Source organism: Carettochelys insculpta, chromosome 2 (assembly GCF_033958435.1).
Source record: "Carettochelys insculpta isolate YL-2023 chromosome 2, ASM3395843v1, whole genome shotgun sequence".
Lineage (NCBI taxonomy): Eukaryota > Metazoa > Chordata > Testudines > Carettochelyidae > Carettochelys > Carettochelys insculpta.
Window position 1 is genome coordinate 81,211,098 of NC_134138.1, and position 24,272 is coordinate 81,235,369.

General features: G+C 40.7%; 1 protein-coding gene across 19 annotated transcripts in view; it reads right to left on the reverse strand.

The window, feature by feature from the left end:
• Positions 1 to 24,272, reverse strand: part of DTNA (dystrobrevin alpha) — a 316,470-nt gene that overhangs the window by 26,854 nt on the left and 265,344 nt on the right. For 10 of the 19 annotated variants that reach the window (XM_074987209.1, XM_074987208.1, XM_074987205.1 and 7 more), the window contains 6 exons: positions 17,055 to 17,145; positions 14,220 to 14,323; positions 12,322 to 12,435; positions 8,652 to 8,748; positions 6,999 to 7,019; positions 2,422 to 2,581 (listed from right to left, as the gene is read on the reverse strand). In XM_074987209.1, coding sequence (XP_074843310.1) covers positions 2,422 to 2,581; positions 6,999 to 7,019; positions 8,652 to 8,748; positions 12,322 to 12,435; positions 14,220 to 14,323; positions 17,055 to 17,145 — 587 coding nt within the window. The remainder of the gene's footprint in view (positions 1 to 2,421; positions 2,582 to 6,998; positions 7,020 to 8,651; positions 8,749 to 12,321; positions 12,436 to 14,219; positions 14,324 to 17,054; positions 17,146 to 24,272) is intronic. The other 9 variants (XM_074987203.1, XM_074987220.1, XM_074987210.1 and 6 more) reach the window with 2 other exon arrangements.

A 24,272-nucleotide genomic window follows, 5' to 3' on the forward strand; every position in this document is an offset into this window, starting at 1 on the left:
AAGATGTGGGAAGTGGGAGTCAGTACGGGGATACGTGTGTGTATGATTCCACTATCTCAAACTCCTGCGCATCTGGGATGGAAGCAAGAGAGGAGCTCAGAAGGCTGCAACAGCCACTGAGCAGGCAGGAACCTTGAGGGCTCCACTCCCCTTCCTGAGCTGGCTCTCTCCCAGTTGAGGTGCATTAGCTCCTGTTGCTCCCTCTTCCATCCCCCCCATTCACAGCAAACTCCTGCCCACTCTGAAATCCACTGCTCCCTCCATCCACAGCCCTGTGCCTCTGTGACCCTCTTCCCAATACAGGGAGTCGAGATGGTTCAGTGATGCCTAAGGGACAATCAGGGAATATTATCAGACAACAAAGTGCAATACAGGTTGAACCTCTCTAATCTGGAACTCTCTTGTCGGGCAACATCTGTAATCTGGCATGGCTTTAGTCAGCGAGATGACCACTTACCTTGGGAGGGGCCAAGTTTCCCATTATCCCATAAAGTTTGTTTCCAGCCACCAGTCCCGGCTCTCCGTGTTCTGCACTGTTATTTGGCTGTATTTAACCCCTAAATGTCTTCTAAGAGCCCAGTTAGCAGTGGAAATACTGGTAATGTGCTAGAAAATACTGACTTTCCGTCATTTGGCAAATTCTCTCGTCCTACACCAGTCAGGTCCTGAGGGCGCCGGCTGAGAGAAGTTCAACCTGTACTTCATCCTCAGGGCTGTGATAACTGGTAACGTGTGCTCCCATCAGCCTATGCTATCACCGAGTCCCAAACTCATATACTAGCGTAGTTGAACTAGCTATATATAAATACTCAGCCCTTAAAATCCTAGCTAAGTTCAGATGGGATGCTGCATAGAAACTGGCAGGTTTTGGCATCTGGAATGTCTTTTAAACTGACAGCCCTTAAATTGTTGACCTCAAGTCATAAATTCTCCTGAAGAAAATGACTAAGGAAAGTAACTCAAAGCCCCTCCCCCAATCTCTCTTGCTTTCGCTCTCTTACACACACAAACATCGGCATTTCTGAGAAGAGTCGTAGGTCTTCTCAGCTTCACATCTACATTGACTTTTACATTTGTTCTCTAAAAAAGAGAAAACGTAGGAGAACTATTGCTCTATCCCATGGCGTGCCTTCACTATGGAGAAATTAAAAGAACTCTGACAGTACAGCTGTTGGTTTAAAACATAATCCCACACACTGTAGTGTTTAAACAAGTCTTGTGCTTAAAAATTGCCCAGTTCTGCCTTATACAACTAGAATGAGGTAAATACTGAAGATGCATTCTGCATCCACCAAAGGCAGCTGTTTTTAAGTGTGACTGCTGTCCATATGAGAACACATTTTTACATTGCCATTCCACTTTTGCAGAACTCGTTGTTGTAACTAAAAGCAGTTGCCTGAGGCAGCCTATATATTATTTATGGATATTTTGTTGTAGCTACTAAATTCTCTCTCTTTGTCCAAGTTCTGAAAGAAATTACTCTTTAAGGGGACAGTTGTCTGTGCTGGCATCTCTTTTTAGGCTGAAAGAGAAAAATTTCATGTTCTCAGTTCACTTCTCACAGAACAGGTGCTGAGCAACCTGGTGCCGTGGGACAAAGAACAATCCTCTAGTTGGACAGCGTATAATAGGAGACCTAACTAGTTCTTTAAAGGGAAAATCTTGATTGCACTTAAGGCTCAATCTTGTCATCTAATTCATAGATGCAATTCCCATTGCAATCAGTGGATGTTGCAAAGGTGGGCAGAATTGAGCCCATGAGGGCAAATTATATTCGCTGTTACATCAGGGTATAACTGGGGGGGAACTCCACTAACATTCTGAGTCACAACGGCGTAACCAAAAGCAGAATTTGGCCTTTTGCATTAAAGGAAAATAAAAAAGGAAATTGCAGAGATGCAAGCATTAGAAAAAGAGAAACTCAGTGTGGCGTGGGTTGCAGGGGTTGGAGAAGCTGGGGTGGAAGGATATTTCCATGTTCAGGTCACAAAAAACTATTTACTTTCTTTTATACTTAGCTTATTGTTTAATCTGTGATCTTAGAACTTCAAAGCAAACAACCAGCAAAGGATGGATCATCCCTCCTTTTGCAATTTGATAAACAGGGAAGGGGTATGAAGAGTGCACAGCAACCTGTAACAGTGCTCTGGTAACCTTCATTAGAGACACTGGAAAAGTCTACTGGTTCTTAGCAATAGCAGCACAATGCTTCTCTCCATCTCACGTCTCCCACCCCAAGCTCCAGCTTGTTGAACCAGCTTGCAACGGTCACTAACCAGCTTCTGTTTGCTGGCAAACAGACTGAGTTGCAAGGGATAGAGCACCGGTTGGCTGGACAGCGGGGAGACCTTGTGCCAGTCTCTTTCCCCTGTGCCACTAGAATATGCTCTCGAGGTAACTAATAACAACAGCGCAACTCACTTTGTGCAAAAGCTTCCTGCACATCTCCTCCCACGCCTGTCAGAGAGTCCTGAGGTGTATGGGTTGGGGTGGAGCAGGCAGATGCAGACCTGATGGGCATTGGAATAGGTCGGCTGATAGTGTGACTGGGCGAAGAACGAGGGGAGCCCGCCCCTTGAGTCTGAAAAATAAGAACAAGTGGTTAAATGGGTCTTTACAAGAAAGAACACTCAGCTGTTGTCATACTCATTCCTTTCCTTAGCTTGACTGAGTGAAACCTTAGCCGCTGTCATGCAGTTATCAAAAAAAAAAGGGGAATATAAGTGAGTTCAAGAAATTGTATTGCATCTAACTTCTTGTTAGGAAGCAGCAAGGGCAACCCAGGGTAAAAAATGTAGCTTGTAGGAAAGACAGAACAGAAGATTATCCTGAAACATGGCTGGTCAGGATGGATATAAAAGCATGAAAGAAGATTTAAAACCAAGAAATCTCAAGGTCTGGGCCTTTGTTGGTACTATTTAAACATTCTCAGGAAGACAACACTTGCAGTCTGTGGGAAGTGGAAGGATGCTGGCACTAGGAGAGCTTTCAGTCTGGGTAAGCAGTTGAAGCTATTCCTGGGTGTGGAGGAGGGGGTTTGTAATAATTCCACATTAGCTGATCAAATTCATCCCTTTGCACCTCAACCACTGTTGCAAGAAGCCATCATGCAATACAGTTTGAGAATTTAAGTTGAACCTGTAAGTGAAATGAACTCTTACCCTCCTCACAAATAGTAGATTTCTGAGCTTCTTAGTTAGCGAGGAATTTAAGACACTACTAAATCATTCACTATCAAATTGATCACCCCACAGGATATACTCGGCCACTACCAAATTACTGTTCATACAGTCAGTTTAAATTCCTATTAAGGGTCCAGTGGCTGGAGGTTCAAATATTTTAACACCAGTCATATAAAATGTCATGCTGTTAGCACCTCAGAATTAGTATCATTTAACCAAAAATCAAGCATCTGTTGAAGAACAATTATTTTTGAAAGTGGAGCTGGGTGAGTAATACCAGGGGACATGGTAAATTAATGCACTTTTCTTTCACTGACTGGCCGTTCATAGGAATATATGTCAACATAAGAAAAAGACCCAAACAAACTCAAACCAAATCTCACACAATTTAGCATGATTAGGAACTGGGATTCAGCAGAGGCCTGTGACTAAGTTAACACGAGTGCTACTGAAGAGGAATTAGTCCTCATGCACATTAATTTACAGTGACAATTACATTATTTCTACTGAGGTGTCGCCACCCCCCAATGTATTTGGACCTGCAGTAACAATCAGTTAAATAACTGAGTTGGACACCTTAGTCCCTTCATTATCACGTGCCTTCAATGTTCTGGTGACTGTTTCCTCAAAGATCAGATATTGATAACTGCATGCCAAAAAGGCAACAGCAAACCTTTATAAAACTCGTCTAGTTTTCTTTTTCTAGAGTTACATGCCACCCTATGTTTTCTAGATTTTGGCCCTTAACTATGCCTATCTTTAAAACAATGCCAGTGCTTTTTTTGGGCCAGTACTTGCTGATACTGAGTACTAGCACCTTGGCAGCCCAGCCATAGGATGACTGGGAGTAGGGGCAGGAAGCACCAACTCCTTTTTTCTTCCCCCACAAAAGAGATACTGAACAATGCTATGGAAGGTTGAAACAAAAGTGTGGTTATGATGACAATGAGCTTGATAGAACTAGCTGAGAGGCCTGAAGTAGGACTTTGCAAGGGATATTTCTGACAGGAGAATGGCAAGCATAATTTTAATATTTTCTTTTGGAGTAAAAATTTTTAGAATGTGTAAATGATAGCAAAGAGAAAACTGAACAAGCCCCCCAAACACTGCCCCAAACAGGCAACTCAAATGTTTGTCACTGGGAGGAAACGGCCTGTGGCAAGTCTGGCAGAGCCTAAACACTGGGATCTAATGCAGAACAACTGTGCTCCAGAATAAACAAAGATCCAGAAAGAGAAAGGGGGACCCCCTCTATCAGCACAAAAATAGAATAAAGTTAAGTAAATAGCTAAGAAACAAAAACAATGACCAAGTTCAAAAGGTGAAAGTAAGGTGTGAAGCTGAAATACCAAACAGCAAAGGCTCATGTCTCAAGACACAGGTGGTCTAGAAAGAATTTAGCGATAGGAAGTTTGTGCCTATCTATGTCCCCTTGTGAAGAGCTTGGGATGTCATTTTGCTCAGGAGCGCAACTTTCCAGGCTGTGATGAAGAGTGCATGGGTGCATGCACGTCCTATGGTGGAGCACTCAGAGGGACACACACGCAAAGAACTATGCTTACTGTTTTCAAGTACTTATTAAAATTGCTATGCTGACCTGGCATGCATGATAAATAATGCACTGTGAACTGTAACTTTCATTTTCCGGAAGAACTTTGCAAGGCAGGACAAAACTTTCAGCATTGTGGTTTCTGTCTGCTGTTTAAATAATAACGTACAAAACTGACCAACAGAATATTGAAATATACAAAGATCTGGAGACTGGATAGTTTAAAAGACGGCAGCTTTTTTTTATATTCTAGTTTGCTAGATCAAATTCAGCCCAGATCTGCTGCAAACGAATGTCTTTACTATTGGATGTCTGTCAAGTGGCATATACAAAATGAGGTTAGTGGTCTTTGTCTGGTTCTCAAGAGACGGATGGTGAACATCTGAAAAACTATGTTTAAACCTGACACTGAGTGAGTGACTTGCATGAAGTCTCAGCATAAAGGCTGAATTACTTTTAATTGCTAGTTACACCTACAAGACCAAGATTGTGGCATGTTGACAAAGGAGTTTGGGGAAAGCTGCCACTATCACTACAGTGACCTTCAATCATTTGTTAACTGACTGCAGCTGTCAGCATCCAAATGCCTTTTATGAGACCTTTGCGAACTCCATTTAGCTCCTCATACTTAGATCAAAGTGGTAAGGATTTTAAATGATCCCTTGTTAGCCTGGAAAAGGGGTTATGTTACACAGTGGCATGTATAACTCAGGACCTTACATTTGAAGTGTACTAGTGTACTGCTCCCTCTGCTGGAGCTGAAACTAGCTCACATGGCACAAAAGCCTGTCCAGAAAAAAGCTAAAGTTTCTTTGTATGTGACAACTAGGAAAACAACATTATCCTTCTGGGAGGAAGCATCTTTGTGGTGATATGGAAGTGTAAAATACATAAGCACTAGACACTTCTGAAGACCTTTAGTTCCACCTGAGTTACCTCGGGGATGAATTTACCCCCTCTCAGTAGTCTGTGAAAGAGTATATTGTAGAGCTCAATGGAGAAAATTTCATGGGAATGATGAGAACTAGTGTAAAGAACTAATTAAATTAACATAATCACCTGTCATTCTGAAAGTTCATTTTGTATTCAAGGTCCTAAATATTATGCTATAGAAAGCAAAATCCTATTGTAGTGGCATTAATATATAAAACCACTATTTATACTTGATACTTTAAAAAAATTGTTTACTTTCTGAGCATCTAACTTTTACAGAAAAAGCCATTAGCATTATTAGGCAACATTAAAAAGCAAAAGACCTAGTCAGAGGGGTCTTCTGCTAGGTCTTCCCCTTTGGATGACAGCCTAACTGTCTTGCTGCAACAGATTCATTCTCCCTCCAAAAATGTAGCTGCAATACTAGTCTAACAAGGCAAAGCCCTCACAACAAACTGGTGCATGACCGTCCCCTCCTACCACAGCCAGTGTACACCAGACTGTTTACCGTACTGAACACTGACGTCCTTCGATGAAATTGAGGGACTCAAATGTTATTGTATTGCAATGGAATATTCCTCAGTACACTCCCCTCTGAAGTTGAGTTTGTTTTAAAACTTAGTAAACATCACAGAGTCCATTTTAATTCCATAAAAGGCTGCAAAACAATTAAATCTCCCACAAGCCAGTACTATTAATACAGCCTCTTGCACTGCTTTAAAGGGAAGCTATCATTTTGAAGGGGCTCGGGGCTGCTACTGCTGGTGCCATCTTTTGAAGACATGAAACCAAGGTTTGTGGACAGGAAAAATCCCCTTTCTGAATGACAAGGGATTCCAAGTCCATTATCCTGGGTTAATTACAACTCAGGTAATTATAGTCTACTTACTGGAATTACCTTGGTAGTTTCAAAGAGGTATGAAGGGTGGTGGCTTTCTTCACTCCCTGTTCTAAGCTGTGGTGTACTATGACTGCATAAAATGAAATTATGTTTTTTCCCTCCCTCCACCACACTACCCCAGCTACACTGCTACTTGTCGGGTGCTAGCTGTATGTATATGTAAGTGAGCTGGTAAAACACACCCCTAGCTCATAGCATAGGAGGGGGAAAAATTCTATCAAGTCACTGCTTACTTCCTGGGGGGATTGTGAGGTTTAATTGCATACAGTGCTTTGAAAGCCTCTAATAAAACATGTTAGAGAAGTGCAACACTTTGCCATTATCCTCACTCCAAGGCATGAACACACATTTGAAGCAGAAGGAACAACATAAACCATGGTATCACAGCCCCATTGAAGAGTTAGTGTGACCTACAATAAGATAAATAACTTACTCCCTGTTTCAGTTCTTCTTCCTACAGAAAAATTGGATCATGAGAGTTAGATTAGCCAGGATTTAAGTGGTGGTTGTTGGGGGGGAGAAAATAGATGCAAACTTGGGTATAAGGTTAGCAGTCCAGAATGAACTAACATGTATGGTGCACTTCCATAGAGTTTCTGATCATTATGGGAAACCCTCCCCACAAAAAAGCCCACAGACAAGAAGGGAACAAGGTGGTATGTCATGGAGGGACAGCTCATCTGTACACTTTGGTGAGAGCCAGTGGAACAGTGGGGAGCTGAGTCAACACCATTGCAGGATCAAGGGCAGGACCTGGCTTCCCACCTGGCACTTCTTGTCTGGCAGGGACACAGACCCCACCTCCCTGAGGTCATGGGAAGTGGAGAAACCATCAATTACACATGGTCCGAAAATTAGTGACTCTCTAGATTGTCTAAAAAGAAACACATTGTGGTCATTTTCTAATCAGAATGGCTAGTCATTCCCCCATTCTAACTACAGCACAACCACTTATGCATCTGAAAAATTGACAGAGGATGATCACTGCCATAACTCAAGACAGAGCATGACTCTTGGACCAAAGCTCTGTTCTAGAGCACCATATTACCAATATTTCAGTGCAAAGGACATCCATACTGAAGGCTGTACACTCCACACCATTACCTCTCCTCCTCCCTCCCCATTCCCTTCCACAGAAGTTTGTTTTTCTTGAAGAAGAAAATATAGGTTTAAAGTGTCCCTGGCTGAATGGAAAACTCCATCACTTATTTCCCTGCTGGGAGGCTCCATTTTCAATTGCAGGCTAGTTCTGATGGGCTATACAGGATTTAAAGTGCCAGAAGGCTAAGGCATGGCTGAGGCCCCTTTTGCACCTTGAAAAAATAAAATAAGAACTTTTTTTTTTTGTTTTTAAAGTGACAAGAACCAAGCACTGCTAAGAAGATCCTTCCAAAGTCCTATAGTCAGAGGTGCTGGGTAATCAAATGGCATAATCTGACTGAATGACTAATGAAAGGAACAAAGGTAAAGGAAGAACTAAAACTAGCTCTGTAGCATCAGCCAGGATAGAGGATCATAAGCTGTACAGTGCCGGCACAGCTATCTACAATAAGGGATTAATTATTTTGTTGCCTTCTGCGTATCCACCTTTTCTATAGTCAGTATGTTTTCAGTGGCGCAAACTATAAATAAAGCAGAAACTGAGCATGTCGTGAAAACCTTTGTTTTAATGCTCTTTGTATTGCTGCAGCTGAACCTGACTGACCAGCATTGTTGGATCTTGTCTCTCTAACTAACAAGGAAGTGCTGCACCACAGTCAACGTTGTTTGCATATTCAAGTGAATTTCAATTATTTTCTAGTAATACTTAGCCTCCTCCGCCTGCTTTTAAGTGTTGCCCAATTCATTCAGTGGTAAGATGACAACAAAAATGTGGTGTTAATACAGGATCAGCTCCACTGGGCACATTACTGATCCTGAAAACATGTCTATTAGAGCGGCCAAAGCTAAGAGAAACTTGATGGGAAACAAAGATTTTGTGGGAAGAAATATTCAAGTTCTCTGGTATTTTATTAATATGATACACATTTCTTTCTTTTGCTGATCCCTTGTTCATTTCCTTTGACTGTCAAGAGGAACACCTTACCTTCAGCAGTTTCATGAGGCCTTCTAACTGTACCATAAGCTCTCTCCGGCTTTCCTGGAGAGCAGACATCCTTTGTTCAAGCTCATCCTTCCGCTGCCTGAAAAATAAAGAGTTAGGATCAGAGCTAACACCACACAGTCAGCTGTACAATTTTTGAACTGTGTAATTTTTCATTTAAACTGTGGAAAGTATGTTAGGCTACTGGAAAGCGAACACATTCTCTGAGTTAGAAATAATGCCCAGAAATCAGGGGAGATTGAAAAAGTGGAAAGTTTCAAGTTCAGGATCCAGAAGGCTCAGTATGTTGACTGGGGTAAGATAAGTACTGACACAGATCTCTTTCCAAAACAAGAAAAGAGGAAGAATTTTTCAGATTCACACAAGTTAGCTTCAGTTTGGAAGAACATAGGAGATAATATAAGGGCATGAGTGTCTGGCTAACTTATTGACACAGGACAAGTAGAGCCGGGAAAGCCCAAGAGAATTCAGAAAATTAACCATAACAGCAAATAAATGTGGCTTTTCAGATGTGAGAGTCCAACCTATTACATGTTCTCAGTTTTAATTATGTGAAAATAGCTTTTGATGCTGCAAGCCAAATTCTGTACTTATTTATGACCATGTAAATCCTAACTTCACACGCATTGGTGAGGTTACTCTAGACTTAAGCCCTTGTAACTTGGAACAGATTTATCTTCTTTACAAGTACAGCCTATAGCAATCTAAGCAGGAGAATCTGGTGTGATTCTGTCTTCAGTTATGCAAGATGAGGTCTCACTGATGGCGGTAGGAGTTACACCTATGTAATGGAGGAATGAATTGGGCCGATGGGATATGGATAATTAGAGTTTGAAGAGGTCTCTGTCATTTTACCTGTAGCTGTTGCCTCCTGCAAGTTACAATATCATTGATAATATTAACTTAAAAAGTCATATTTTGTGTGGTTTTATTTTATATGATCTCTCTACTATATTTTTATATCAAATATAAATTATACAATAAAAGGTGGTGTTTAATGCATCTTGCATTGCCTGTCAATTGGTGTTTTTGATCTAACTTCTCCAAAATGGAAGAAGGTAGGTGCAGCAATGTTAAATATATTTCCGGTATATTAAAAGACAGACTGTGAGCCCTCTAACAACAACAAAGGAGTTACTCACACAAACAGTATCATTGGCTTCCATGGGAGTACTCATGTGAGTTATTGCTCACCAATACGAGTAGATTTGGCCCTAACATACCCAGCTTTTGTTTATTCTTTTAGAAGATTCACATCTTTTCTACTTCAAATCTCCTGTGCTTGGATTTTCCCCTTTTTGAATACATAATGGTTGGAAAGGCCGTGAATTTTGGAAAGGAAAGTGGGTTTAAGAGATTACAAACGAAAATCAGAGAAGTTATCCACCTAATTCAATCTGGCACATCCCATAAAACGTCTCAGACTGCATCTACACGATAGCGATCTTTCAAAAGAAGTTCTTCCAGAAGGGATCTTCCAAAAAAATCTTTTTTCAAAAGATTGAGTCCACACACAAAAAAGTGGATCGAATGATCAATCTGCTCTTTTGATACAGAGCATCCACACAACCCCTGCTCCTTTGAAACAACGGACCAGGGATCAAAAAATCTGGTATCATGAGGATGGCTCTTTTGAAAGAAGGGTCTGTGGAGTGTTGATACACATTTTTTTTTTTGGAAAGACTTTCAGAGAAAAGTGCTTTTCCTCATCTGGGAAAGGAAGAGGGCCGCCTGAATAAAGGCCACATTCTTTTGATTTCAGATCAAAAGTGAGCGTTTTGTGTATCGCTGATCCGCTTTTTTTCTGAAAAAAACTTGCTAGTGTCAGCACAGCCCAGTGTTTACTCATGTTGTCTTTTACATTCATTGCACAGGGAGAGAAGAATTATGTTTTGCATGGTAACACTTGACATATCACTTTTCACACTCATTTCAGCACCTTCACTTTGGAGCTGGTCTTAAAAATGAAGGTATTTCTATATCCTGTCACGAGAAAGTGGGTTACATGTAAGTCCCATTTTGAGGCATCTGAGAACTTTCATTATGAAAGTTTCATTCCTATTTCTTGCTATTTGCATTTTTTGTAGATTGTAAGGACCATATTTTATAATTCACTTCTTCACGCTAGCTAAAGTTTTCAATGCAATATCTGGTTCAATGTAGAGGGGATTTTGCCAGAATTGCACAAAGTGTTAAAGGAAAACCTTTTTGCTCTTAACTGATGCAAAGTGACACTGACACACAGATTTAAAGTTACCTGATTATTCTGACATTACACATTAAAACAGGGAAGATACCTCAGCCCAGTAGTGGTGCCTTAAAGCTATCCAGTGTCAGGAATTTTAATCTAGGCTATTATGTTTTTAATTTGTGCTGCAAAATTAAATAGAGTTAATTTGCTAGCTCTACATCAACCATTGGGTTTTTAAAAAATAAAGTTAATTTGATTTGTCAGCTGAATAGTAGATTAATATTCTACAGTAGATTTTAGTCATGATGCATAAAAGGAGCTAAATGATTAGTATGTTTTATTATATGTATATTTTGATCACAGTCAATTCTAATTTCTGAAGCATGTGCAGAATTGTCACTTGTCTGGAAGCAGACGGTAACTCTCTATGCTACCACATTAGGTATCTAATTACAGAGGCAAGTCTGTTATAAGAAGAGAGCCTCTCTGGTTCCAACTAGTTTATCTTAAGATGATACTGGAAATGTAACTAGCAGCAAAACAAAGATTTATTTGGGACATAAGAGGCTAAAAAATTAAAACCACACAGCATCTGTAAACAAAGATTTGTCTGCATAGTTTCATGGTAAGATTTCCTTCAGATATTAGGTGGCTGACTAATGTTACCAGAAACAGATTATTGCATGAAGGAAAGCTTCAGTCATCTCCTACCTTGTGCCCTCTAAAATCTACCTACATGGGGACGAAAAGTTAATGTTGAAGTTTTAATCAAGAGGAAGAATTTATATGCACCCTATTCTCTGTATACAGGAACTAGTTTTAAATTTGTCTGATCTGATGTTCAGTCTGGCTCTTATACTATGCTCTTCATTCATTTTAGAGGGTTTCTGTACTGAAGCTGACCACTGTGACAATCCACTCACCTGCCCTTGTAGCTGAAACAACCAAGAGTTTTCCTTGCTGTTGAGGTTAAAATGACCAGTGGAACCTTGTAAAAGGGCCTATTCTTTTTCTAATTCTCACACTACAGGATGCTCCATGGCTCTAAGGGAGCCTGCAGATCTACCCCAAAAGATGCTCTTTTTTCAGTAGAAGTATTTGTTCTGAAACAGTATCATTTTTCCCCACTTGATCATGATAAGGCATTATTAATGCATATCGGGGCAAGACATGGTTCCTAATCCTAAGGGTTTACAACCTAAGTCCCAGATCCAGCATCACTTACACACATGCTTAATTTTATGCACATGAGTAGTGAAAGGGACGACTCACATGTGAAATTTTAAGCATGCATTTCGTTGTATTCATGGTCTGCTCCTATGCTGAATAGAAATTCAACAAAAACAAAATAAATTGCTTACTTTATTTAAAATTGAACAATGATGGACAGGAATATTTTATGTATTTTCCCTTATCTAGACAAATCTATTTCCAGGAATTCTTCGTGGCTTATGCACCTACCTCAGGAGTCGGAGCTCTGCAAGGAGAGTGGGGTTCTGTTGTGCCTTCTCTGGTGTGGGCTGAGATGCCTGCTCATGTTCCAGCCGCAGCCGCTGGATCTCCTGTAAGATTTCTCTTGGGAGAGGATAGTTAAGTATAAAACTAAGGTCAGTGTATTTCCATAGAAATAGCTTAGAACCGCACTAATGAGAAAAAGGAGGACTGGCTGTAGCTCTGAACCAGTAAGGCTATCATCAGTAGGCTCCAAACACCAGAACATCTCGCCTTAGTGATCCAGTCATAACTGCAACAGGTCTGCTGATGTTTGCTATAGCCCTAGAAAGACAAAGTTTCTGCAAAACCTGAATAAAACAGACCATAAAAGTAGAGTCTAAATTTAAGAAACTTTAAGGCAGGGACATAGGTCCTGTTTGGCACAACTAATGAACTGCTCGTCCTCCTCATTCTCTCATGTGAGAATATTCTATTCTCCACGTGAAATTATGAGAAACTAAAATAATATCTGTCCTGTCTTCATCATTCTGGCACATACTGCTTGCATGTTTAACAATTCTTCCAACTTAACTATGGATCAGTGAGAGAGAGAGAGAGAGAGAGAGAGAGAGAGAAGTTCCTCAGGGGACAGAACATTTAATAGGATTTACTACAACTGAATTTAGGCATAAGAGTGCTAACAGAGTGAGGCTGTACAGCTTTGGTGAAGAGGGGCAAAGCTTATTGGTGTCAGTGATAGATTCGTCATTAAACTTTGGTGGGCCTCAGACTCAGAAGAGGACTTCAAGTATGAAAGACATATTAACAGTAGACCTAGTGGAATTACACCGCAGTAACGGAAGATATCACAGAAGTCTGTTATAGAAACACATCTGTCTTTGGCCAACCCTTATAGACCTAGGAGTAAAAGCAGTGAAAATAGAACCAAACTGTGTAATAACATAAATTACTATTCACTGGTATTGAGTCTAAGATACAGGGCCAGATCCTCAGGGTGGTGTAAATCAGTGTAGCTCCACTACAATCAATGAAATTTGGCTGATTTATTCCAACTGGGCATCTAGCTTTTAGTTCCAAAGAATTCCCATTGCTTGTCTCCTAATTTCAGCTATATCTGTAACAAAAGCGTAATTTTCTGCTAGTCTTTTTACAATCATCATTTCTTTTATTTATCACAGGCAGATTGTGTCCTGGACAGCTTTAATATTCTTTTCTATAAATTGAAAGAGGGTACCAAAATTTTTTTGATTTTGGTATCACAATAGGATTTTTATTTATAATCCTCTGCGAGGACAATGGCAACAGTAAAAATATTCACAAACACCCCACAGCATGGAACAATGTACTTTTAAAAACATAGGTTGATTCTGTAATGCCTTAAGAGTGGCTCACCACAATTTTGCCATGTGTACATTGGTACTGACTCTATAGGCAACCTGTCTCCTCTCTTGATAAATACACAGATCCAGATCTACAGAGAGCACGCACACAGATACAAATGAGAAGAAATGCTAAAAATGAACAGACGTACATTGTGTGGTACAGGTTGAACCTCTGTAGTCTGGCACTGTCTCACCTGGCAACATCAGAAAATCAGCATGATTTTGGTAGCTGGACGACCACTTATCATGGGTTTGGTAAAAGTTCTCATGGTCTCATACCGTTTGTTTACAGGCAACAGTCCTGATTCTCAGTGTTCTGTGCTATTATTTAGCTCTAATTTACCCCTAAATGTCTCCTAAGGGCCCAGTAAGCAGTGCAAGTGTTGGTAATATGCTAGACAATATTGACCTCCTGTAGTCTGGCAAATTCTCTTGTTCAGCATCAATCAGGTCCTGCAGATGCTGGATTAGAGAGGTTAAACCTGTAGTAAACCAAAGCAGGCATTTTCTTGAGACTCTTACCGGTTCTTGTTTTCAAGTTCTGCAATCAGTTGTCTTTGTTGCTTATTTGCATCAATGGTGAAAGAGATATCTGAGGCACCTCTCTGTTGATTCTGCTGCTGCTGCTGTAGTAAAAGAGATCAGCTGCATTATTAAAGATGTCCATACACTCACCTGCACCTAAAAGTATGGCCATCTGGTAAAATTTGCTTGCAGATAAAACCATTTTAGACTTGTCAGCCCAGATCCTCAAAGGTATTATTAGACACTCAGGAGCCTAAATGTGTTTGAGGACTGGGCCCACCACACTAAAATAAAAAAATAAAAAAAGAATAAATTAAATTAAACAAGAGTCCATATTACAGCATGTCCCACGAGTAGTATAACTGCACAATATAGTAACAACAGTGTAATCACTAAGCTAGATCATGCTTGAATGTTTACCATCAAATCATTCCAGCTTGCTCCAATGACCTTTCCAGAGAACATGGATAAACATATCTAACCCCATCAGCAGCAGTAGCAGCTTAGCAGTGATGAAGCTGAGCTGTTACTGGCAGCTGCTGTAATATGGATCCTAACTATTATGCTGTAGACAAGGCTATTGAGACTTGCAACATGAGAAAAAAGGAATTTCCACTCAAACAAAACACAAAAATCATCCCACTTCTCCACCCAAAGGAAAATAAATTTGATTTCCATTTGTCCAAAGAACCTTTAACAGCTTGAAGCACCACAGATTTCTCCATGTTAAATCCTCATTCATCATCCCCTTTTCATTTGGCATGTAGTTCCGTGCATGGTCCATATGACTTAATATCTGATACACCTTCTACTGATACTCCCAGTAGACCTGGTCCATATCGTTTAATAGCAAGAGATCTATTTTCAATTAATGGATTTCAAACCAATCTCAATACAGCTTTGTTGGAGTGCCCCCTTTATCGTGGTTTCCTATCAACAAACAAAAGTCACTTTGTTTATTAAAAATTTACCATAAATTTTAGAGAGTTTGCCAGTGTGTCTGTTTGAGCCAGAACTCCTCTTAAAAGGTAAGAGCTATGACCATCAAGTTTGGTATACAACTTCCTCTTGTCATAATTTAAAGCAACGTAATACATTTATTTAAATACATTTATTTACACAATTATTTAAATTTTATACATGTGAGTACATGCTCTTCCCGTGCTCTCTGGCCAGCAGCTGCACTTGTGTGCTGGTGGGGGAAAAGGTCAGCCAGCTGGGGGCCGAACTAGCCCCATTGTTCAAACAAATTGGGATGCCTTCCTGGCACCCAAAATACAGGGCTGTCCTGCCCAGAAGGGACAAATGGTCACCCTAAATAACTGGGACCTTTAATCCTGTGTGCTCAGCCTTAGCAGTATCCTCGGCTGCCTGAAAAAAAAAATCCATGATAGATATTGGGTTTATCTTTCAGTTGGCAGCTAAAGTGAACTTCAGAATTTGTGGTTGCCACATTTGTTCTGAGAGCTCCCATTCACAGAAGGCCTTTCTCCGCTTTGTCCTTTGTACCATTTATTTAAAAGACATTGAAAAATGTGGTATATTGGTTGGAAGGGGAGAATTCAGTGTATCCATCCAAACCACATCTGTTTCTTGTTTGTGAAAATACTCTGTCTCCATAGGGATTCCTTGTTCTAAGATGCCATGATGATAGGTGCCATACAGAAAGCTCAAAGAGATGGATGCAGATGACATTTCAGTGTTCAGGAAGGGTTTTCCACCCATAGACATCATTAGCAGGGCATTTTGGTTACACAAAGAATTACCATCATTCAGTGATAAAACAAAACTAGCTAGATGAGAGGTTGCCTTAAATTTGAGTGGAGCTGCATTCTGCATCCGACAATAATGAATTGCCAGTCAATGGATAGTGAGGTGGTCATTCTTCCCTGCTGGCCCTGCTTCTCAGATGTTGTGAAGTCCAATATACGATAAATGGCTACACAGCATGGGCCAAATTCATCTCCACAGCAGCTCAACTGTCTTCATTTGATCTGAATTTGGCTCACGGGTTTAACATGAACAATGTTGCCTTATTTGGCTCTTTCAGCTGACCCCATGGTGTACTACTCAAGAGTGAAAAATATTCTTCCTGACATTCTGTCCCAAGCTACTTTTATTTAACCTTTATTTAAGCTTCTTTGTTCTATCAAATGTGCTGAGATAGAAAAAAAGTAACTAGGTTGACCTTATTTATGCCATTTAAAATTTTATACATTTCCCTTAGACTCCTGCTTCCATATCTTTTAATGTGAATATTGTAAGTTTTCCACCTGTCATCACTTTCTGTCCTGAGCTTCACAGAGTAGTATAATTGCTGCTCTGAAATGAAAATGAGAGCCAAGGCTAATGCAATGGATCATAATCATCCTGTCCAAGACCATTAATTAAAAGACTTTGAACATAAGAGCTCTGGTGGCTATGGTATTTGAACTAAGAAATAAAATAGATTCACCCTCTTCTCTTTTTACCTTTGAAGTAAATTATTAACCTATAACGAGTGCTACTCTAGGCAATATTTTCCAATTCAGCTTGACTTCAGATGACCCAAATTGTCTTTTCCTTTGGAAGATGGATGGTTGGTGAGGGCAGCCGTCAGTTTCCTTAGCTCAAATTGTTTAAGCATTGCAAGGTTACTACATCTATCCTTCATTGTTTAAGCCAGCTTTACAAAAGCATTAGTGTTCTTTATTGCCTAACAATATCCTCCAATAAAATAATCTGTGAACCATTAAGGTGGCCAGATGTAAATTTTCTGATAGTGACCAACCCTTGTCCTTCAGAAACAAGACCAAAAGGAAATGTTTACCTTCCCCAATTAAAACCACTTACAGATGCAGTAGTCTCTGCTGCCAGTCTTGCTGCATACCTGGCGATCAGTCTGTGCTCTTCATCTAGGCGGCTGGCGCTGTCAAGCATGCTGCTTAGATTTGGGGTGGGGTAAAAGGAGAGAGGCATCAGCATTTAGAAGGCACATGAGTCACTTTGTCACTGTGTCCATAATTTCCCATTCCACAGTTTACAATACCCAGAACTAGGTTAAAACAATGACAGTGAAACCTGCCCTTGGTTAATAACCTATGCTGCTTTGCACAAACTGACAAGAGGTGAGAGGGCTCAATTCACCCTGGGTTACGCTGGCTGCTGCATGCACAGCCCAGACATCTCCTTGCAGAAAGTCTGGGTGAAATGAGCAATGGCGTCATAAAGGGCTCATCTGATTGAATTGGGAGGGTGGGCAGATATGGAGCTATCAAACATCATCCCAAGTCAGTGCCTCTGGTCAGAGGAAGACATGAACAAGGCTGAAAGGGCAATTTCTCTGGCATGACTACAAAAAGGCTGATCAACAGATAAGAGCTTCCTCCCTGTGGTGGAACCTCAAACATTTCACTGTATTCTGAAAGGGTGGATCTGTCCTTGAGTCCAGTAGCCCCTGTTGCTGCTGCAGGGTGAAATCTTGCAGATCTCAGTCAAGTCCAGGATCACTGATCAGTGTGAGATTTTTTTCTATATTAACTTTGTTAGATCATCTAGAAACACAGAAGGTCTCAGCCTCCTCTCTCAGTTTCTGACACTTGTAGGTAAGTTTTTAGATCGTCATGTGGAGACAAGCCCTTTCCCCACAACATCTATTCATTTTAAAATCACTAAAATCCAGCTACCTCTTAAAACTATGTTAACAGCTACATTTTTTAAAAGAGTTTAATTTAGTTCCTCCTTCAGAACATTAACAAATATTTGTTATTCGGAATAATATAAAACATTTGCTGCTTATATGGTAGACCCACTTTAAAATATCTCAACTGTTTACATTTCCTATTCCAGGAATATCAAAGGCAAATCACATCATTTACTTTGTTAGCTAATCACAAATTGACATATATCAATATTTTAAATGGAGGCCATGTTTTAGTCATATTAGTGCAATTTTTTAAAAATGGAAAGTATGTGAATTTTCTACATAGTTACAACTTTAAAAGGAGTCAAGCAGAGCAGAACCAGCTAAAAGGGAGAAAGATGAAAATAATGACAATCTGAAATAACATCTTCAGAAGCCAAGTGTGTTGCTTTTAATGACATACATTAGAAAAGAAATAGCAACAGGTGCACGATAAAAGGTGTTATATACGTGAATTCAGCTTTGGGATGGATTAAACTTTGTAGTGCTCTCTACACATATATCTCACAATAACTCAAGGAACCACAAGGTGCATCCTTCAGTCAGGGATCCAATGCCTGAAGGATTCCACTGGGAGTGAGAAGCTACATTTGAAAGATGGTTAGTGGCTTGGATTCATTGGTTGGCAGCCTGGAGCCAGAAGCCATATCGAATTGTTCTGACTTGCTGAGGTACTGATAAGAGAGAAAAGGAAACAGCAGGGCCCTTTAAATAGTCTTTGTCTTATCCTCAGAATACCTTTGCATACAGGCTAGAAATTCACCTAAGTGATAAAGAGTTAACCAGAGATGGGTACTGGCTGCCTATTCAGTTGACTTCTGATGGTAGTGGGAGTAGAAAAGAACAAGCAGTTATTTTACTTTAGTAAAAATTATGATTAATTTATTTCATTGTATATACAAAAGATTTATTTTTATTCTCACACCACTGATTGCAAAGTACTCCTGATTTTCTCTCATGTAAAAGGAGAACCAAGCTCAGTGATTTTCCATTCATATTAATTTATTCAATTGAACAAATTCCCAGTTTATAATCAGCTATGTTTCTTCTACATACTTAACCTTCAGTTCTACTATATTACCCAAGCAAAAATCCACACAAGACTCCTCTAGAAAAAAAAACTCTCAGCCCTATGACATTACACATACCACAAAATAAGGAATAATTTATTCAAAACATATTTTGTTTTGAGCATTTTCCAGTAGATGTTGTGTAACAACTGACAAAAGTAGGTATTCCAGACTCAATTGCCACTTGAGTGGCTATTTGTCACCATAATATAAACCCTGAAAAATCAGAGAGTGTGGATTCACAGAGTAGCATAAGTCTGCAGCATAGTTAAAAAGATTAACTAAAATAGCAATTTTACAAATGAAAAAAGCCACTTCAACTTTCTGATGCTTAAAGTTATCTTACCTTGGCTATGTCTGCACTAGCCTGTGGCTTTCGAAAGGGGGATGCTAATGACACACTTCAGGATATGCTAATGAGGCACCTCATGAATATGCAGCACTTCATTAGCATAATACTGGCCGCGGCAATTTGAAAGTGCTGCTTTCGAATCACGTGCCACCCATGTAGATGGGGCCCTTCCAAAAGGACCCACCCCAGTCTGGTTTTAGGAATAAGGGGGTTTTGAAAACTGGGGGTCCTTTCAAAAGGCCCCCATCTACACGGGCAGCGCGCAATTTGAAAGCGGCATTTTCAGATCGGCATGTCTGGCATTATGCTAATGAGGTGCTGCATATTCATGGCAATGTCTCATTAGCATAGCCCACAGTGTCTCATTACCATTCCCTTTTGGAAAAAGTGGGGGCTAACATAGACATAGCCTTTATGTGAAATATCTTGGCATGTACTTAAACATAGATAAATACAATACAGTATGTACTGTAGCAGTGTGATCTGTGGTCCTCAAGTTATGTGCACACATGTTCTGGAATTCAGATGAAATATCATGACCAAGATACACTATATTCTGAAATGTTCCTGTTTTGGACGATCATTAACCACACTGTACAAACAATATGTTTAATTTGGAAATTCCAAGATTTTGAGATGTAGAATTATGAGGTGCCACAAATTGTACTTCCACAACTTCATAAATAAAGGCAGAGTGTAATTATTAAAGCAAACTCACAAATAAATGCGAACACTTGTAGTATTTGGGACATGAACTAAGGTGAATGAGATATCCCTTCGAGATACCTCATGACTGCAATCCTTCTAATTTAACATAGTTATATGAACGGTTGGTGATCCCCAATTATTTAGGGTGTTGAAGGGTCATTCCAAAACTTAATTTCTTTGTCAACAATTATTTAAACACTTTGTAATAATTTGCAGGCTATTAGCTTTATATCTTCCTTACTGTCATATGGATTGAAGTGCCAGTATGGTTGCTGGTACAATGGCATCACATAAAGCCCAAATATCATAAAAGAATTTATGATACCACACCTGTCCAGTATGCTGATTCTGAAACCTAATGGATGGACTTGTACCCTCAGTTTTGCTGAAGTATGGAGTTGGGATTGGCAAATTTCAGTGATTCTCCCCTTTCCAAAGAGAAGTTTTGTATGAATATCACTGCCAAATGCTGATTTTTTCTTTTTTCTTTGCTTGTCTAAGGAGGCCTACTTGATAAAAGACTGTTGATTGCATTGTTATCCTATTCTTTCTTCTGTGACTTGTTATAAAAAGAAGATGGAAAATCAACTTAAAACTGTACAAACAACAAGCTGTCCTTTAGCATCTTAAAGACTAACAAATTTATTAGGTAAAAAAAAGCAAAAAAGCAGTCACGTAGCACTTTATAGACTAACAAAATAATTTATTAGGTGATGAGCTTTCGTGGGACAGGCCCACTTCTTCAGAGCTGGAGACAGTAATAAGCTTTCATAGGTAAGGTCCATGTCTGCTGATTCGAGAAGATCAGCGGTTCTTAACCTTTACTGAAGCCTGCATCCCTTTGGTTCTCAAAACAAGTTTTCGCACCCTGATCAAAAATCAAAAATAGAGATGGGGGGCCTATATTCTTTTAAATGCATACTAAATATATGCAAAATAGTTTAAAGTTATTACTCACGACAACTAATAGTACAGGAGGCATACAAAAATATGCACGTACTACCCAGAGATGTTGCGGAGTGTTGCTGTGGAAGTGAACTGTAACCGATGCGCTAACAGTTAGTGGCTAACTGAATTCATACATAGGTTTGATGAAACAAAGTAGTTGTACTTACATGCCTCTGCTTAACTTGCGTTTTTGATGATTTACCTTCTAAAAAAATCTGGCATGTCTCACACCCCCAGAAAGGGCATCATGCACCCCCAGGGATGTGCGCACCCCAGGTTAAGAACCACTGGACTAGATGATTGGAATCCAGGATTTATGTAGTGGGGTGGAGGGATGCGGTAGGGTGAGACAGAGACGGAAAAAAAAAAAAAAAGGGGTCACTGGTAGGACAGGTAACTCCTTTCTTTTCCTCCTTTCCCCTCCAGCTTCTCCTCCAGCTATATAAAACCAGAATTCTAATTGTCTACTCCAGTAATCTGAAAAGGGTCTTACCCAAAAAGATCATTACCTAATAAATATGTCTGTCTTTAAGGTGCTACAGAACTGCTTGTTATTTGTGAAGCTACAGACTAACACGGCTACCCCTATGAGACTATTCAAAATTGTACTGTCTAGGTCGTAGGAGCTCACAGAACAACCAGAACTGGTGATTTGCAGTCCGTGCTAGTGAGACCAGTTAACTGCTCATCTCATCTTCCTACTTCCTACATTTTGTTTTTCGTGGTCATAAAGCTGCTACATTCAAGGAAATATCTTCCTTCTCGAAGAAAATCTGCACAGCCAGGACTAATTTTGGGGGTAGCTAGCAGGGTAATTGCCAAGCTTGGCCTTTGGCTTCATGCTCCTGCAACAGAGTTCAGGCTTCAACTATAGCACTCTGTGGTTCAGCCTGGGCTTTGGCTTCTGACACTGCAGAAATCCAATATGTGAGCAGGTAAGCGAGGCAGGGTGGGGGTCCCCTTCCTTAGTTTCTGTGCTGAGTCCCAACCAGTCTAACACAGGCTCAGTGCACACTTCCAAAATACAAGCCTGGGAACTTCGTAACGTTGCTGAACAACAAAAAATCATGGACTGAATGGACACTGGATTTATGGCTTATCACGACAATCACTCATAACTGACTACCTACTTTCCTTCCTAGACTTGCTCAACTGCTTTCCTCACTTCCTTTCCTCCCCATGACTAGAGATGTGTCAACAGGACACTTTATTTTGGGTGATGCCTTGAAATGTGTTAACTACTCATGCAAAACAATTTGTTCCATCCTGTATTTACCTGTGACTAGTGGTCTTTTTTGGGCTTTTGTTTTTGTTTGCTTTTTGTAAAATTGAGGAGACAGTATGGCTCCTCGCCTCCCCTGAGCCCCAACCACCAGGTTCCTCCAGGTGAAGCTGCCGGAGGGGCTGGGGGGAGCCTCCAGCTCCTGGCCCCTGCTGCTGCTGGGAAAGCAGAGGTTCTGGCTCCCAGCCCCATGGCAGCTGCCTGGCCCCTGTCTTGCTATGGGGCCAGCGTGGGCTCTGGCTCTTGGTCCCTGCACTGCTGAGGGACTGCTGGTGGGGGCTCTGGCAGCTTCCACTGTGAGCTGGCTGGGTCCCTGAGCCCCACCAGCATCTCCAGCCATGGGAACTCTGGCGAGGAGGTGCCAGTATGTAGTACCAGCATGTACCACCAGAAAAAAAGCCTGGCTGTGACCCTCTGAGTTGGGTTCAGGTCCAGGGCCCACCTCTGCCTGCAGCTGGAAGCTATGGAGTTCTTCATTGCCCAAGTTGGATGGGCACTTCAGAGGGGCCTGGCTAGAAGTTATGAGGTCCCCACCCCACTGATTCAGAGTGCCCCTTCCTGCTGCCTGCAGAGGCCAAGAACAGGTTGGGTTCCCCTGCCATCCATGAGGGTCAGAAATTAGGGGCCCCCCATGCTCACTGTGGCCACAGGAAATGGGGTCCACCAGTCTGCAGTGACTGGGAACTGCACTGGGATCCACTGCAGCAGTTGGATGTTCTGGCTACCAGCCACTGGGGGTTGATGCCATAGAGGTCTTTGGAAGTCCCAGATTCTGTGACTTCTGCAACCTCCTTGACGAAATTGTAGCTTTACTTATAAAGTATTGAGGAATATATTTAACCCTCTTCAGTCTGCAACTGCATAGAAATATGAATCAATGTAGTTCAATACAGTTCATCCAGGTGTCTTTAAGAGCCACGAGAAACCACTTGCTATCAGCTGAAGATCCCCCTCCTATTTACATTTTAAATTTTGCCTAAATTACTAAAACAATGTGATGGTCTAACTTAAATGAATAAACCTCAGCAATGTCAGAGTTAAAGGGAAATTTATAAATAGTGACATGGTTGGAGAACAAAGACTGTATGAAATCTAAAGCAAATCAAACATTTCCAAGAAATAAATGATATTGTTTTACATATTTGTAAACTGTGCAGCATTCTAAGACTTAAGGGACCAGAGCATATTGACTGTGGGTGCTTTGAACATCTTAGTTTATAATAAATAGGTTGCTTCCTCATTTATAAAGTCCTCTGAAATACGAAGGCTCAGATCCAACCCATTAACCTAGGCGGTGAGAAACACAGAGTGTAACTGATGAGGTTGGGGCCATAATTTGTGTCCAAGTGACAGAAAATGAAATGTAAGATGTAAACACATGCAGTGAAAAGTAATTTTAACAATCAAACTTGTTTCCAGTGCATGAAAGCAGTATTTTGGAAAAAATGTATTAAGGCTGATTGGCCCTTAAATGATATAGATCAGTGTATTCCACTGATGTCACTTGAGCATGGATTTATATCCCCGATGATCTGGGACTTCAAGATTTTGGGGCTTGTCTGGGTTTTTTTTCTTATGTGTGGTGTTGATCCAAGGCTATCGGTTCATCCTTATTTTACTTTCTTGTGATTGTTATGCATGCATTTTAGGTGGAGAGGGCCGTTATTTGTTATGAAATGTGCTGTAATGACATGACTGCCAGGGGAAGTTTCAGCCCTAATCATTACGTTTGCTGCTGATACAGGTTCATGTTGGATCAGGGCTGACAATAAGTGGTGCATGGGCTGGATGCAGTTTGCCAGGGTTATCCCCTGGTGGGCTGCTGCCACTGTATTTACCTGTGTGTCTACAGGTATGGCTGCTCAAATCTCACTGTGGCTGTAGCTCACCATTCCCAGCCAATGGGAGCAGCAGAAAGAGGTGTCTGTGTGCATGGCGGCGTGTCTTTTCCCAGCTGGGGGAAGCCGTGGAGAAGCCACGCTGCTGCGGCTGCTCACACAACTTCCCC